Source organism: Emydura macquarii, unplaced genomic scaffold (genome assembly GCF_026122565.2).
Source record: "Emydura macquarii macquarii isolate MOO-44397 ecotype Brisbane River unplaced genomic scaffold, CSIRO-AGI_Emac_v2 contig_2975, whole genome shotgun sequence".
Taxonomy (NCBI): Eukaryota; Metazoa; Chordata; order Testudines; family Chelidae; genus Emydura; species Emydura macquarii.
Window position 1 is genome coordinate 156685 of NW_027133112.1, and position 15487 is coordinate 172171.

General features: G+C 38.9%; 1 protein-coding gene across 6 annotated transcripts in view; it reads left to right on the forward strand.

Moving 5' to 3' along the window:
- The window catches only part of PTPN3 (protein tyrosine phosphatase non-receptor type 3), a 283828-nt gene that overhangs the window by 109496 nt on the left and 158845 nt on the right, over positions 1-15487 (forward strand). For all 6 annotated transcript variants that reach the window (XM_067569970.1, XM_067569975.1, XM_067569974.1 and 3 more), the window contains exons 3-5: positions 12615-12722; positions 12805-12847; positions 14027-14105. In XM_067569970.1, the coding sequence (XP_067426071.1) occupies positions 12615-12722; positions 12805-12847; positions 14027-14105 (230 nt within the window). The remainder of the gene's footprint in view (positions 1-12614; positions 12723-12804; positions 12848-14026; positions 14106-15487) is intronic.

Here is a 15487-nt window from a genome sequence, read left to right on the forward strand (position 1 = left end):
GTCTCTGCATGTTCCAATGCACTCACCTGCTCAGAGGGCCCCATCTCCCGTTAGATATACCATCTGCTTGCTGTTCCCTTTTAATGCATCGCATTCTGACAGCTCTGTCAGCACCACCATTTGTACAGGACTGAGGTTCCTCTGAGTGAGGATTTAGATGATTGACATGGTCCACTGCTTCTGTTCTGGAGATACGACTACCAGAGGGTTCCGGTGGGACCATGGCAGTTTCCTCCTTTACCCGCAACCAAGCAACCACCGGTATCCAGCTCATTGGGCACGCAACAGCAGAAGGACCAACAAGGTGGGCCATATTGGAGCTCATGGCCCCAATATTTACTTTCGGTATGGTCTTTTTCAGCATGGAAGGACTCTCCTATTTTGCCATCCCACCCTTCATCAAGTAGAGGCTCACAAATGGTTAGACAATACACTGATCAGCCCGGCTTCGACAGTGCCAATGGATCCAGAGAAATTCCCTTTGTCATCCACAGACGTGGCTCTGTCATCAACACCCTCCTCCCCACCAGATGACTAGCGTCAGTTTCAAGAGCTACTACGAAGGATAGTCAATATTCTTGAGATCCCAGTAGAAGAGGTGCAGGACAGTCACAACCAGTTACTAGACATTCTGCAGGCGTCAGTACTGGCAAGGGAGGCCTTACCGAATTCAGTGATGCCGTTCTTCGGCCAGCATGCACTGTGTGGCATACCCCAGCCATGTGCACTCCCACCCCAAAGGGGGCTGAGAAAAGCTACTACATACCCCTCCTCCCAGCCCCCCTCCCAAACGGTCTGAGTTTTTATTATCACACCCTCCTTCTAAATCCCTGGTGATCCAGGCTGCATCAGAGCGGACCAAGCATCAACACCCATACTCCAACCTGATGACAGGGAAGGCAAGAGACTGGACCTTATGGGTCAAAAGGTCTTCTCCTCACCTGGACTACAGTTCCGGATCTCTAACAACTTGGCACTGAAGGGCAGTTATGAATTTATAAACTGTGGATGGATGGCAGAGATTGCATAAAAATTACCTCAGCAGAATCGTCCCCCATTCCAAGCAATTTTACAGGAAGGCAAGTTGGTTGCCAGGTCCATATTTCAGGCCTCAGTTGATTCAATGAACATGTCTTCATGGGTATTGGCAACCAGAATTATCACAAGGAGGGAATCCTGGTTACATTCCTCAAGTTTCCCTAGAGTGGTACAGAATACAATAAAAAATCTTCCCCTTTGATGAATCACACCCTTCAACCAGAAGATAGATGATTCCTTACACTCACTGAAAGACTCTAGAGCCACCTTACAACACTTGGGCATATATACACTGGTGCCAAAGTAAAAATTTTATTGCCCACCACTTATACAGCACTACAGAACTCCACACTTTTACTGCCTACAAGCCTCCTCAGAAATGCCCTAAGATACACGAAACCTGTCTACCCGTTCCAGCAATGCAGACCTTTGAACAACACACTCAGTCATCAGCTCAGGGCTTCCCAGTGTTAGTATAAAAATCCATGCACATCTCCTCTCCTATTGACCATCTCATAACATTTTTGTGACAGCTACTACAATTGCTTACCTGTAATTAGAAGAGTAATGCATTTTTTTGCTGCATTTTAAGCCAGTCAAACAGCTAATAATTCAAAGACCCAGGCCATGTGACCAAACAGCTCTTTGTGGATAACTAGCCAGGATTCTATCAATTCCCAGTGGTCCGCTGATTCGGTTTGAGAATCACTGAGGGGAATATCAACTGAAAGTCAGCAACTCAAAAAACCCAACTCAGTACTGAGTCACTGAAACATTCATTTCAATGAAAGTTACCATATGGCCTTAACTAATTAAAAAGCGGGAACAGGCCTGAAATGCTAAGTATGGAGCTGGATTTGACCTTCCCTCTAACTCCAAGTTATTTGATTTTAGGCCTCTCTCTAATTAAAAGTGATGCAAATCTTTAGTTTTGGTAACATAGTAGATCTAATATCTACTGCAATTAGTTTTCAACTGTTCCTAATTTTTCAGAGGCTCAGTGGGGGTACATGCCAACATGCATTTATTGTAGGTTGACAGATAAGGCAATCCCATAGGATACGTCAAGAATGAACGACTGGAAAGTTTCACCCTGCTGAGCTGCTAACGTACATATGGTTTAGCTCCTTTATCATTACAAGGTAATTAAAAGCAGAAGGAAATAAGGAAACAAATCACCTGATCTTTGACCCAGCGTGGACAGAGGCACCAAAAAATATTATCTATCAGAACAGGGGGTTTCCCAGATCATTCAGGTACTAGCATTATGGCTAGTATCAACTCCTGCATATGGAGAGAGAAATCAAATATGAGGCCAAGAGAGCATTTGATATATTTGGAATACTAGCAACTCCACTTTTTTATAGTGAAGTTGCTATAAGATAAAAAGGAGAAGTTGTTTTCAAAGGAGAAGAATGGCCACTTAAAGTCTCTTCAAACTGTTTATCTGCAACAAAGATTTGCCAAAACCATTCTGAAACAGCAGTCAAGTTTCTCTTCTTTGTGAAGATTGCTGAAATTGTATGAAAGTGCACAAAAATGCATGGTGTGGGAATGATTTTCCCAGGTCCAGAATGTGCCAGAGTGTCTTTGGTTCTTAATTGTGGTTATGTTCTGCAGAAATGACTAGGAAAAAGAACCACTTTTATTTAAGGACCATATTCTTACTTCCAAGCTTAGTTCTGTTTCAAATACATAAATATATTTTTATCTCTTCTGATGCAAAAAGGTATTGTCCCTTGTATGTCAAGGATAATTAAATGAAAATTAGTTACATTTTATTAGTATAATTAGTTATTTACTGAACTGTAGATACCTACAAATATGCTTCTTGTCAGATGTAATTCAAAGCCTTTCTTTCCTATCTCTAAATTAGTCATACATGAATCCTCTAATTCCAAAAAGGCAAAAGATATACTAAAACACTGGGCAATTACCATGGCATAGATATTTACTGCTTCTAATAATAATACATGTTATTGCTGGTAAAATATAAACACATTAGCTTTTGAGTCAAATCACTACTTCTAATATATACATAGAAATAAACTTTAATATACATATAGTATGTGGGAATTAAAACTAAATGTTTTATTTTATCTAACTTTTTGGCAGTGTAGTCAGATTAAAAGAACAAGCTGATAAAATATATATATTTTATTTTGATTGCATCTCTCTTGAAGGATTTAAGGGATGCTTGATTTTCTCTCAGTAGTATGCCACCACTTTTGTCATGCTCCATAATATGCCATCAGGTGAAGGGAACTGGACAGTCTACATTCTAATGCAACCATTCATTCAGTATTTGCAGGCTGCCTCTCTGGCTTTATGTGGATGAATAATGGAGAGTGAAAAATCTGGGATGGGAGTCTTACTGTCTGCATAATAAAATGCAAAATGCAACCCCTCCTAATTTTCAGTAGTAGCACTGAGCAGGATATACCACAATATTTATGTTGCAGATCAAATACTTGTACGTTTAATGATGCTCTATAATTTATAATTTTGAGTGAGAAACTTGTGACATTCGAAAAATCAGTCTCAAGCACCTAAACGTCAAAAAATTGCAGTTGTCCTCCTGAATGGTGTCTTAGAGATTTTTGTGAGGCTCAGCCAAGCTTTGACTGAATTCTTTGCTTTGAATCTTTAATGTTCTTTAAATAGTTTATATTGAATTCCTTATGGCTTTTAAAAAGTAAAAGAAAAGAGAAATTCCATCACATTCCGTATTTGCTAAACAGCAGAAGAATGCTCTGTATTGTACAGTATGTACAATCCATGAGGCAGAAACCTCTCTGATTCCATGAACACCACAATATGGAAGAAGGCAATATTCCTGTAGTGCTCTGTCTTCCCTATGCACTTTCACTAATCATAGAAAAAAAGCATTACACCGCCTATGAATTTTCCTAAACTGAATACGATTGTGCAGATACACTGACAGAGTTAGGTTGCATCACAACTCAGTGCACAAATGTTTCCAAACCCTTAGCTTTCACAAAAGCACAACCAGTTCTCATTAAACCATTAAAAACATGTTTGTAATACAAAAGCTATATTCCTGCAAAATTCCGAGTTCTTATGTGGTATTTATATGCTAGAGCTCCTTTAATGAGAAGTGCAAACTTTTTTCACTCTTAAAGCTTCAAAATAGCTGAACCATTTTGGTTCAAATATTTCAACAGAATTCAGGTTTGAGAGAACACTACCAAATTTCAGCCAGAAAGGCAAATAATTGAAAAAGTTAAAAGCCACTGAAGATGACCTTTAAGGTTACACAAATATTTTAATTTTATCTGTAAGAGTTGCTAAACTTAAGAAGAAATGTCTGAGTATTTACAATCAATGTCAGCTATTGATACTTTTTGTCTACTTGCTTTTTAATAGACTGAACATCACATGGGGCATTTGGGGACATCTGTAAATTCACTTTAAATCTGAAAATGTGAAAGAATATCAATTGGCCAAGGATTCAGAACAAAAAATGAAACTGTCAGGATCCATGAAGCAATGTCTTGACTGGAAAATTGTTTCACTAAAGTAATAAAGACTAACTTGACTGTCATGGTTAGATTGTTCAGATTGGCTTTTGGGTTTGTTTTTTTTTTTTTTTTGTTCGCTAGATTTCTGGAATGACGATGGATTTAAATTACTCTTCAGTCACTGATCATGAGTGAAACAGAACTGACCATGTTTTAATTTCTGCAACTAAAGTAACCAGACAGAGGTTGGGGCTTTCCAAGTATACGATTGAAAGTATAGGAAGTGGCTCAGAAGATAAAGTACATCTGGAAATTGGTGTAGGTGCCAAAATCTAACTCTCTCTAGGAACTGATGTTTCCTTGGAAGAATCAACAGACCTAGAGATTACATCTTAAAAACTTGCAACTTAATTCAGCGGGGGGTTTAGGGGAGGGCATGTTTAAGTGAAGAGAACATTAAAACACACTGAATAAGCCCATTAAGGTATTTTTCTGCTCACATGATCAGTGAAATATTCAACTATAAATTTTCAGCATTAGGCTACAAACTCCTTTTCACAACCAGATCTCCTGTCTGTCAGTCTGCAAATCAGTTAAAAGACAGAGGAGATCATGTACTCAGGCAGAAGTGGACAAGCCAGATCTTCATTTGTCAAATCCATTATATGCTATCTAAACATAAAGTAAACAAAAGCAGATTAATTTAAAAATATTTATCAAAATCCTGTTAAAAATGCAAATAAAATATGTGCATACACACACACACACACACCATTTCTCCAAATGAAATCAGTGGAATGATTTGAGCCTCTGCCTGCCAGATGCTGGGATTAGATGATGGGATGGATCACTCAATAATTGCTCTGTTCCTTTCATTCCCTCTGTAACATCTGGCATTGGCCACTGTTGGAAGATAGGATATTAGGCTAGATGGACCATTGGTCTGACCCAATATGGCCATTCTTATGCTCTTCTGATATTCTTCTTGTCCTAGTATACTTTAAAACCACAGAAAAGCTGAGACCCACAGATGTTTCACAACTAATATTAATTTTGATTTTCAATGTATTTATCTTGAGGGTACTGTTGAAATGACTGCAGAGATCTGCTAGTAGCAGAGGAGGATGGAATCATTTTAAAGTGGAACTGAGATACTACTGTCTTCAAGTATGGATTTGGGAGTCTGTTTTTTTTCCCTCCCTTGCAGTTATGACATCCTAGAAAGTTGAATTCAGGCATCCTCTTTATTCAGCTGGTGAACTTGTACATTTTGTGAAACCAGCAGGGAGACTGTGATCTAACTGCTTTTCATCAGATAAAATGGAATTGTTTCCTTGCTTTCCTAGGGACTGGATCGGTAGGTGTCTGGATAATTGAAACCCAAGAGTCTCAGAATGAGTCAGAATAAGAGGAGGACGGTAATGTTTGGCAGGGAAAGTAACTTGGGGAACTGACAGTATATAGCAAAAACAACGAGAGTCCTGAAGCACTTCAAAGACTAACAAATTTCTGCATCCCACGAAAGCTTATGCTACAGGGCTCTCGTTGTTTTTGCTGTCTACAGGCTAACACGACTACCCCTCTGGAACTTTTCACCATAACAGTATATAATTTCTCTTATCTGAAGGTGTCTGCTGGACTGTCGGATTCAGGATCGTTGGTATTCTTACTAGGCATGTTACTCTAGAATTTCCCAATACTAACAGTGACCACAGATTCAACCTTTCAAATGCAGACTTCGCCATAGTCTTCTGTTACTTCAAGGCTTTGCCTACTGCAGCTTGTTGTACCTTACACTTACCTTAAAGGCATCTCAGAAACTTTAATCAATATGGATTGCAGTTATCCACTTTTAGAAGCTCAAGCTGGCAAGAACATACACATCTGTGCCCCCAACTGATCGTGGCTATAGGTGAAAGTCAAGTTACCAATACAGGCTGAAATGATCTCTTCTCTCTGCTCCGTCATGACACTTGCATCCAGCTGGAACATTGTCCGTCCAAAGGATGGAAGTGAATTCAAACCAGGGACAAGAAATTCTCTCCTTTCAGAAGTGCATCTGAAATGAAGTGTGCCCACATTTGATATGGGCTACTTCATTTCAAAAGTATTTCCAGGTTTTCACAAACCACAGGTGTTCACAGTTAAGAGGTTGGGTGATTCTTTCCCTGTCCTTCAAGTTCAAAGCAATACAATGGGATGAAATCACTGTGCATAAGCCTCCCGTATTGTGTGTGTGGTGGGAACGGGGAATGTCACTTTTATTCTAAGTCATGTAAAATGCATCTATGAGCACTTTTATAAATGTTTATATAGCAATAATACACTTCCCTCTGCAACTTTTGGTATAAAAATAACTAGAGTTTTCCTTTTAAATATTTAAATATTTCATTAGCAAATGGGAGCAAACAGGTAACACTAGAAAGAAAGTTGTGACACTATGGTTTTAATTCACTATTGGTTCATATACTTGTCAGGAATTACTATGTTGAGGCTCAGGATTAGATGTTTATCGGTAAATGTCAGTTTCACCATACACGCACATATTTATGAAAAAATATTTCTGTCAATAATAATTAAAATTTATAGATAGGCAGAGAAGGAAAATTGCTACTTGAGAACTTATTAGAGTTTGACTTATGGCTATTTACTTTGTAGATTTTAATATATGATGATGGCAATTTGTGTGTTAATGGTTATAAAGCTTTAACTTTTTGAATTTCAGTGTCTTCTGCCATTAAATAATTATTGTCTGACCTCTCCATAATTTCCTCAACTATGAAAATTTAATGAATGAAATTGGAAAGAAATTCTCAAAACTGATAATTTTGCACAACTGTGAATATTTAAATAGATAGAAATAGAAAACAATTATAAAACTAGATATAGATATCTTATGAAATGATTAAAAAAATTGAATGTTGCCAAGCTTTTTCTATTACTTTCTCTGTTCTGTGCTGTTATTTCTAAATTACTTTCCTTTCTAAATCTGTGTTTTGGAACTGTGTTTTGTCTTTTAAACTAGTCAATTTTTTAACAAGGCATTCCTTGTGAAAGTCAAACTTATCAAATGTTAACTTAAGAATAACTTCTTCTGAAAGTCAAGTGGCAAGTGATGTTTCTCCATTCCCCTTATATCCACAGAGATGGCTGTCAAATCAGAGTTGATTCTGCCTATTGAGCATCTTGGAATCTTTTTGACAGGCATTTACATGTAAACCTAAAGATTATAAATAGTCTCTGAGAGTTAGTGATACTCAGACAAGCGAGGTTGAATGTCTCTTAGTGCTTTAGTACACATTTTTAGATGTCACATATTTTTCTTCTTTAGACCAAGATCTATAAAACTAGGCTTCGAAGGTGTTTGAACCAGAATTAAATTGATTTCCTTTGTGTACTTGATTTTTTTTTTATTCCAGAAACAGCAGAAAAATCTTGTTAATCAATAGCTGGGTGGATTTTGGGAATCAATCCTCTGGTCAGTTTTTTCAGTAAGGATGAAGTCAGGCTTTTCAATGAGTTTGTTGGGATGTTATGGCATGCAATTTTAGCTACTCAAGGAACTCTGAGATGTCTTAATCTTGTCTTCCCACCACAGTTTTTCAGAGAATAGGTATTGTCATGACATAGCTACAAGAATCTTTTTATTTATAATAGTGGCAAAGGAATCTGTTCTGCAAAGACTGTTTTTCTCATCTTGTATGTTCTCCCAGGCAATACACATTTTAGTCTTTTAAATAGGATTGTGGGCTCTCCTTTTACATACTGTAGGAAGCATTGAGTAAAATTATGGTACTTTTTGTGCCGAGTCTTATTGCAGTAGCTGCACCTTTGTTGTCTGTTCTTTCTTTTGTTTGTTTTTCCTCCATTTTATCTTCTGTATATATTTTCCCCCTTCTCTCCCTTTGTTTCCATCCTACACTTTGTTTTTACTCCCCTTCATTTTGATTATTGCAAGGATTCTTCATGTCATTCCAAGTACTACAATACCCCATTTTCCCTGACAAGTACCAGTGTTTCACAGGCTTCTCTTTAGTGCCACTTATTACCATATGGACAGCGGACCATTGTGGAGGGAGTTGCTTTGTTGCCTCGTCTGGGTGAAGGAAGGTAGAGTGGCTGGTCATGTGTTGACTTGATGGCAGATCTAGTTCTGCAGAGGTCTCTGTGCACCTTGTAGGAATCTGGTGTGTCTGGCTGGAAGGCACTCGCACTTCATGATGCAAACACTGACGGAGAAGTAAGGTGTATGTTTAGAGACTTGTGCAAGGTCACACAGAGAGTAGAACATAGCTAGGAACTGGACTAGTTGGGAGGAAGGACTGTGAAAGAGGTATAAATTAAAGTGGGTGGGCGTTGAACAGCACATGGTAGGATTGCAGGGGAGGGGGCAATGGATGTGATTTTTCTGAAGTAAGGCTCAATTTTCAAAAGTTTAGAAAATGTCATTATAGCACTATCACTTGGCAGAAAGTGTCATCAGGATTGTCCTCACAATCCTGAGGAAGAGAAAGATGCAGAGTGCTACACTGTGCTGTTAAACTATCACCCAGAAGTAACTGCATTTAATTTGTTGGTGAATAGTGTGTATGTATATATAATAAAATCCATATAGTAGATTCTTTGGGGCAGGACTATCATTTTCTATATGTCTATACGGCACCTAGCACAATGTGGTCCAGCCTACTTAGCGTCTAGGCGCGAGTGAATATAAATATTAAATAATCTAGAGAACTTGTAATCAAAGTCAAAGACAATATCACTCTGAGAAGCTAGAGGGTTTTGAGTTTGTCAGCTCTATAATTACTCTAGCTAAATCTGGAAAGTAATTCTAGTAAGTATCAAGGGGGAATGTAGGTAGATGATGGAAATGTTTTAGCTGTGGCTGTCCTATATTGTTTAATAAATCTGTCAAGTTAGTATCAAATGAGTTTAAATTCAGGAGGGATCTTTTTCGTGGAGCTTACTATTGTGAACAGTTATGTCATGAGGTGGTTAAACTAGAGAAGAATGTCAAATGCCAGATATTAAATACTTGATAGTAATCTGAAGTCTTGGTGTGCATGGGGGGGGAGGGAAGAGGTGGCCTGTATTTCAATTCCAAAATAATTAGTCATTTTGAAAGAGCTTCATTTCTGTAGAGAAACATTTGAATCTCCTCGAATTGATTTCTACCATATTAGGCTACCCTTATTAAAACATGAGTTTTAGGAAAGGTTTCTGCAATCACAATACGTTGTTTGGTATGGAGTGTCCATAACTTTATTCTCTAGCTATTGGAAGTCATTACACTGGGGTATTTTGGGGGTCAGGAAAGCTGAATTCTACTTCCAGCTCCATCAGTTGTGCTCATCTTTTGCTTCCGTTTCCTCTCGTGTAAAACGGGGATGAAAATATCTACCATTATAAAGTACTTGGCATTTAGTAGTCTACACTAAAAACTTTGGCCAGCATAGCAGTTGTCAGTTAGGGTATGATTTATTTTTTTGGGGGGTGTGAGAAGTCGGGGAGACTTTATGATGGTTATAGTTTTAGGGTAGACACAGTTGCATGGCAATAAAAATACTTTTTCCAGTACAGCTTATTCCACCACCAAGCCTATATAAGCTGTACTGGCGAAAGCACTTATTTGCTGGCATAGCTACATCTACACTAGAAGAGTCCTTGTAATAAAGGGTTTACAGTCTGATCTTACCAGAGATGACAGATGGTTGCTGACAAGCAGGGCACTACAAGGAAACAATGCGGTGATATTGGTCACAATTTGTGGTCTCAGCACACCAACAGCCCAAGTGTTGTGAAGTTTTTTGTAGGCATCACTGAAAAGAAAACTTTTGGGGAGGGATATATACCGGTGGATAATGAGGTAGCTTCGGGGTTGATTATGGAGAGCTCCTCAGAAGTGGAAGGGGTAGCATGGGATAAAGCATGAGGGTGCTTGTTTGAAACAAGTGGGCAGTGGAGGCTGGCATCTTTTGATGATTGGAGGCATGAGACAACATCTTGATAATGGAAAAAAAATGATAGGTTGGGTGAGGCAGGACACGAAGCTTACATTTGAAGTGATAGAGAAGGAGGAGCAGGTGAAGGGATGAAAAGAGAGAGGTGACATGGTCAAACCAACAGGCTAGAGGAAGGGTCTTTGTAGCGGCATTCTGAATGGATATTATGAGTGGGGCAAGCTTATCAAGACCAGAGAAAAAGATGTTGCAGTAACGGAGACATAGGGTGATGAGAGCCTGGACAAGACTTTTAGCTGTGTGGATGGATAGGAAAGGCCATATGTTAGAGACGTTATGCAGAGAAAAAATGGCAAAATTTAGACATAGCCTGGATGGAAGGACCTCTAGAGAGCCTAGCTCTGCCCTAATTCCCTCTCCTCCCCAGACCAGCTCCTCCCCCCATCCCCAGTTCTGCCCCCAGCTCCATCTTCAGCCCAAGCTCTGCTGCTGAGGAAGCCTTGGCCATGCAGTAATGGAGGGGGAGGCATGGACAGATTCTGTTAATGTTAAGGGAGAGGGCATGACTGAAGAAGTTTGTGTACTACTGTTGCAAACAGTTGTGGTTATTGAAACAAACAAACATCCTGTCAAAGATAAGGTTAAAAAACTGAAACCAGAATTGGCACACAGTTAGTCTACTGCATTCCTGTGAAAAAGACAAGGTGTACTGCTAACAGAAATGAGGCAAGCTGGAATGACTTTTGTTTTGTCCAACAAACCAGCACAAACAGAGCTACCAAGTTTTTTGCAGCTCCTGGTGAAATTTTATGCAAGTTTGTACATATGCAAATTGCCTCTTTATATTTGCAAATTTGTATGTGACCATCAGCTTAAGGGTAACACATCCTGCTCCAAGCAGTGGCAGTATAGGACAGGGATTGGCACAAAATATGGTAGCTATGGAAGGGGAGAGGGTGCTGAAGTGTGTCTGGGAACTAGATGAGTGTTGTATGAGGGGTGTCTGGGTGGAGGGAAAGTGAGACAGTTAAATTTGTGGAGCTTTCTAGGCAGAAGATGGTGGTAGGTGTTTGAGGCCTTGTGGGAGTTTGGAGGTATCTGGGGACAGCTATGTATGGTGGAAGCTGAGGTCTGTTAGGCAGAAAGCTTTGGGCCAGTATTGGGGCACCCTGTATCTCTCCTGGCTTCTGCTTTCCCCATTCAGATGCAGTAGGGGAAGCAGCAAGACAGAGGCTGCTTTGGCTGCCTTCTTAGCAGAGACCACAGTGGTCTTTGGGGGCAGTGAGCCATAATTGTAGATCATTTCTGCTGCACTGGTGAATGGGTGACATTCAGTTTATACTGCAGGAATATGTGAGGAGCAGCCTGGGTACATGTCACATGAGATGCATGATGCAAAGTGAATAAGGAAGTGTTATTTACTCTTTAATATAACACAAGAACCAGAGGTCACCCAACAAAATTAATAGGCAGCTGGTTTAAAACATAAGGAAAAACTTCTTCATACAATGCACTGTCAACCAGTGGAACTTGTTATCGGGATGTTGTGAAGGCCAAAAATATAACGGGGTTCAAAAAAGTATTAGATATGTTCATGGAGGATAAGTCCATCAATGGCTATTAACCAAGATGGTCAGGGATGCAACCCCACGCTCTGGGTGACCCTAGCTTCTGATTGCCAGAAGCTGGGAGTGGATAACGGGGGATGGATCATTCAATGGTTATCTGTTCTGTCATTTCCGCCAAAGCACCTGGCATTGGCCATTGTCAGCAGACAGGATACTGGACTAAGTGGACCATTGGTCTGACCTAGGCTGGCTATTCTTATATTCTTATGCTTGGTGATCCAGCACATCTCGTAGCTGGTAGTTACAATTTTAGGCTTACCAACCTTGATAACTTTAACTCATATCAGTTCATATTTTTCAGAGAGAAATGTTCTTTAAAAACATTAGGGAAATTTACCTTGGTGTGAGAGTGTTCACTTAATGTACTCTGTCTAATGCTCTCTCTTCTGAGAAACTTTTAACCATTTTATTTATAGACTGCATTTTGCAACCTATTTTTCCATTTAGATTTTTAATTAAAAACTAAAGATTGTGCATTTCATTTATGGAGTGTCTTTTGTTTTCAGAAACAAGATACTGGTCAGATGTTGTTGGATATGGCCTATAACCACCTGGGTGTGACAGAGAAGGAGTATTTTGGCTTACAGCAAAGTGAAGAGTCAGTAGAATCACCTGTAAGTAGAGTGTTCAGTTTTTTAAATATATTTTAAAGTTTTTTTTAAAAAAAAATCCATCTAATAATTTTTCATTTCACAGCGATGGCTCGAATCAAGCAAACCTATTAGAAAACAGCTTAAAGGTAAGATAAAAAAAAATCTGACTTTTTGTGGCCTGAATTCTTCTTTCTATATCCTTGATTAGAAAAAACACAGTTCTCAGATTCACTTTTGGGCACCTTGTGTACAGTAGGCTTTTTGGCAAAACTTCCCACAGTTCTTACTACTGGTTAAGCTTCAGTAGTCGTAGCTGCTTCAGTGGAGATTAAGTACTGTAGGTCATCAACATTGTTACTGTTTTGTCCTCTACCCTGGTCTGAGCAAAGTTAGACATCACAGTTGTGAAAATAATAGCTGTCTGGTGACATCTGAACATGTCAGAAGTAGAGGGGAGGGATTTTGACAAAAAACGTATTAAATACTTGAGGGGGAAGTGTAATGGAGTCAGTTTCAAATATGATTTCTAAACCATTTCAGGCAAAGTCTGGCCAGAATGGAGCAAAATTAGTCTATAATGTTTGAACTAAATCTTAAAAAAAAAAAAAAAAAAAAATATTACAAGGCATGATTGTTTTTAGCATGAACCATTTATAAACAACTTCTGGTAACACAATGTAATAGCCAAAGCTAATGCTAAGCCTGCCATAATCATTAGTGAAGTTGAAACATGAATTCTGTTTTCGGTCTTTCCTGATATGTTTTGTAGCTTCTGTGTAATTTTAAATAAGGTTAAAAGCCAGTTATGCACAATAATTGTCAAAGCTTTTCTGGTTTGTTTTCCACATGAAGCCGAATACAGGATTCTCTAAATTTTCCTTATATAACATTCCTGCTTGTCTTATGAGACACTTATATTAGGTATATTTTGCTCTTTTTTTAAAGATTTTCATTTTTTAATACTGGAAGGAATGGAATATATTTTTTTCCAACGCTAATTGATGTGTTAAAAATTGCATTGTTAAAAATATAAAAGACGGTATCCGAATAGACCACGCTGATGTACTCCTTCATAAACAGGATTGTTTTCCAAAGTAGGATATAGTTGTGTGTTTTTACTCTGAAAGTAGCAAAAGACTTAAGAATATACTGGGAGTGGGGGAATAATGACTAGATATATTTCATGATTTCTCCCCATGTCAAAAGAACAAAGTAAACCAGAATTGGCATATTATGTGGGTATTTTCTGTTGTAGCTTTTTCTATAATTTTTACAGAAATTAACCAAAAATAGATATATTGATTTACCTTTGTAAAACATTGTAGGAGGTTTTCCCTGCACCATGCATTTTCGAGTAAGGTTTTTTATACCCGATCCCAACACACTGCAGCAGGAACAAACCAGGTAACTTTATTTTCAAAATTTACATCCATCAACTAAGAATTAGTAACATGCTCCTTTTATTTTCTGATGCTAGACTGCATTTTATGAAGTCTGAAATCTGTTTAATATAAAAGGCTTGTAGATTTGCTATTTAAGTGAAGTGTTTAGTATTGATATATTGTTATAGGTATGTGTGATGCTATACAATCAGTGATCCCTGCCACATAGAGCTTACTTTCATAAAATACAGGCATATAGTTTAATGTGGCATAGGGTGTCACAGTTAACAGGTTAACTGCACCTCTGACCCCTTCTGGTCTTTCTGAGTATACCCTGAGTTTAGACCTCTGGCCTCAAGCTGTCACCTCTCTCTTGAGGTAGTATCGTATGACTCTCCCACTCTCTGAGCAGGCCCTGGATTGCAGTCCCCTGTGTATCAACTGTGATTTACCTCAGCAGGTCTGCTTATGTCCAAACTCCGCAATTTTGTATCCTCTAGAACAGTGTTTCTCAATTAAATTTGGCCACGGAACCCTTTTGAACTCGATAAATATTTGCGGAACCCCCCAAACTCTTAACAGTATTTTTACGTATGGGGCCAAAAAAAATGTCAAAATAAGAAAATTATATACAAACAACTAGGTCAGCGTTTCTCAATTAAATTACACTTACACTCCATACGCTCCGCCGAAAAATCCGGGACATCTTCCCTTTTTTGGCGGCACGGAGAACAGCTGCTCGCGGAACCCTAACAGTGTTCCTGCAGAACCCCAGGGTTCTGCGGAACACCAATTGAAAAACACTGCTCTAGAACAATAGTTACCAAACAGCCATCTTAAAGTAAAATATTTATTTAGAAGTCAAGTGTTTCATATAAAACATCTTTAAAACAGACAAACAAACAATAAAAAGACTGCATAGATCTAGTTTACCAGGTGTTTAGCCATCTTCCACATGGGACCGCTGATAAGACTTTACTCCCTGTAGACTTTTCCACTGAGCCTCTTTCTGGGTATGTCTACACAGCAGATGGATGGTGTGATTCCCAGCGTGGGTAGACAGATGCACTAGCTCTGTTGGTGCTAATGCACTAAAAAGAGTAGAGTAGCCACAGGGACTCAGGCTAGCTGACCGAACACAACTCCGTCTGAGGTCCTAGGTACGTATTTCGGCAGTGTAGAAATGCTGCTATTTTTAGTGTATGTTTACCTGAGCGTGGAATTACACCTCCTAGCTACTGTCAACTTTTCCCCTTGTCAAAGCTTACTGACTGCTCCCTGGACAATCCCTGGCAACTCACCCTCTTCATAGGAATTGAGCCACTTTTAGAAACACTGTTTATAGCTCTTTGGTCTGGTAACTCCTAGCTTGGGTAGAACAAGATTTGCAACTGGTTGTAGACA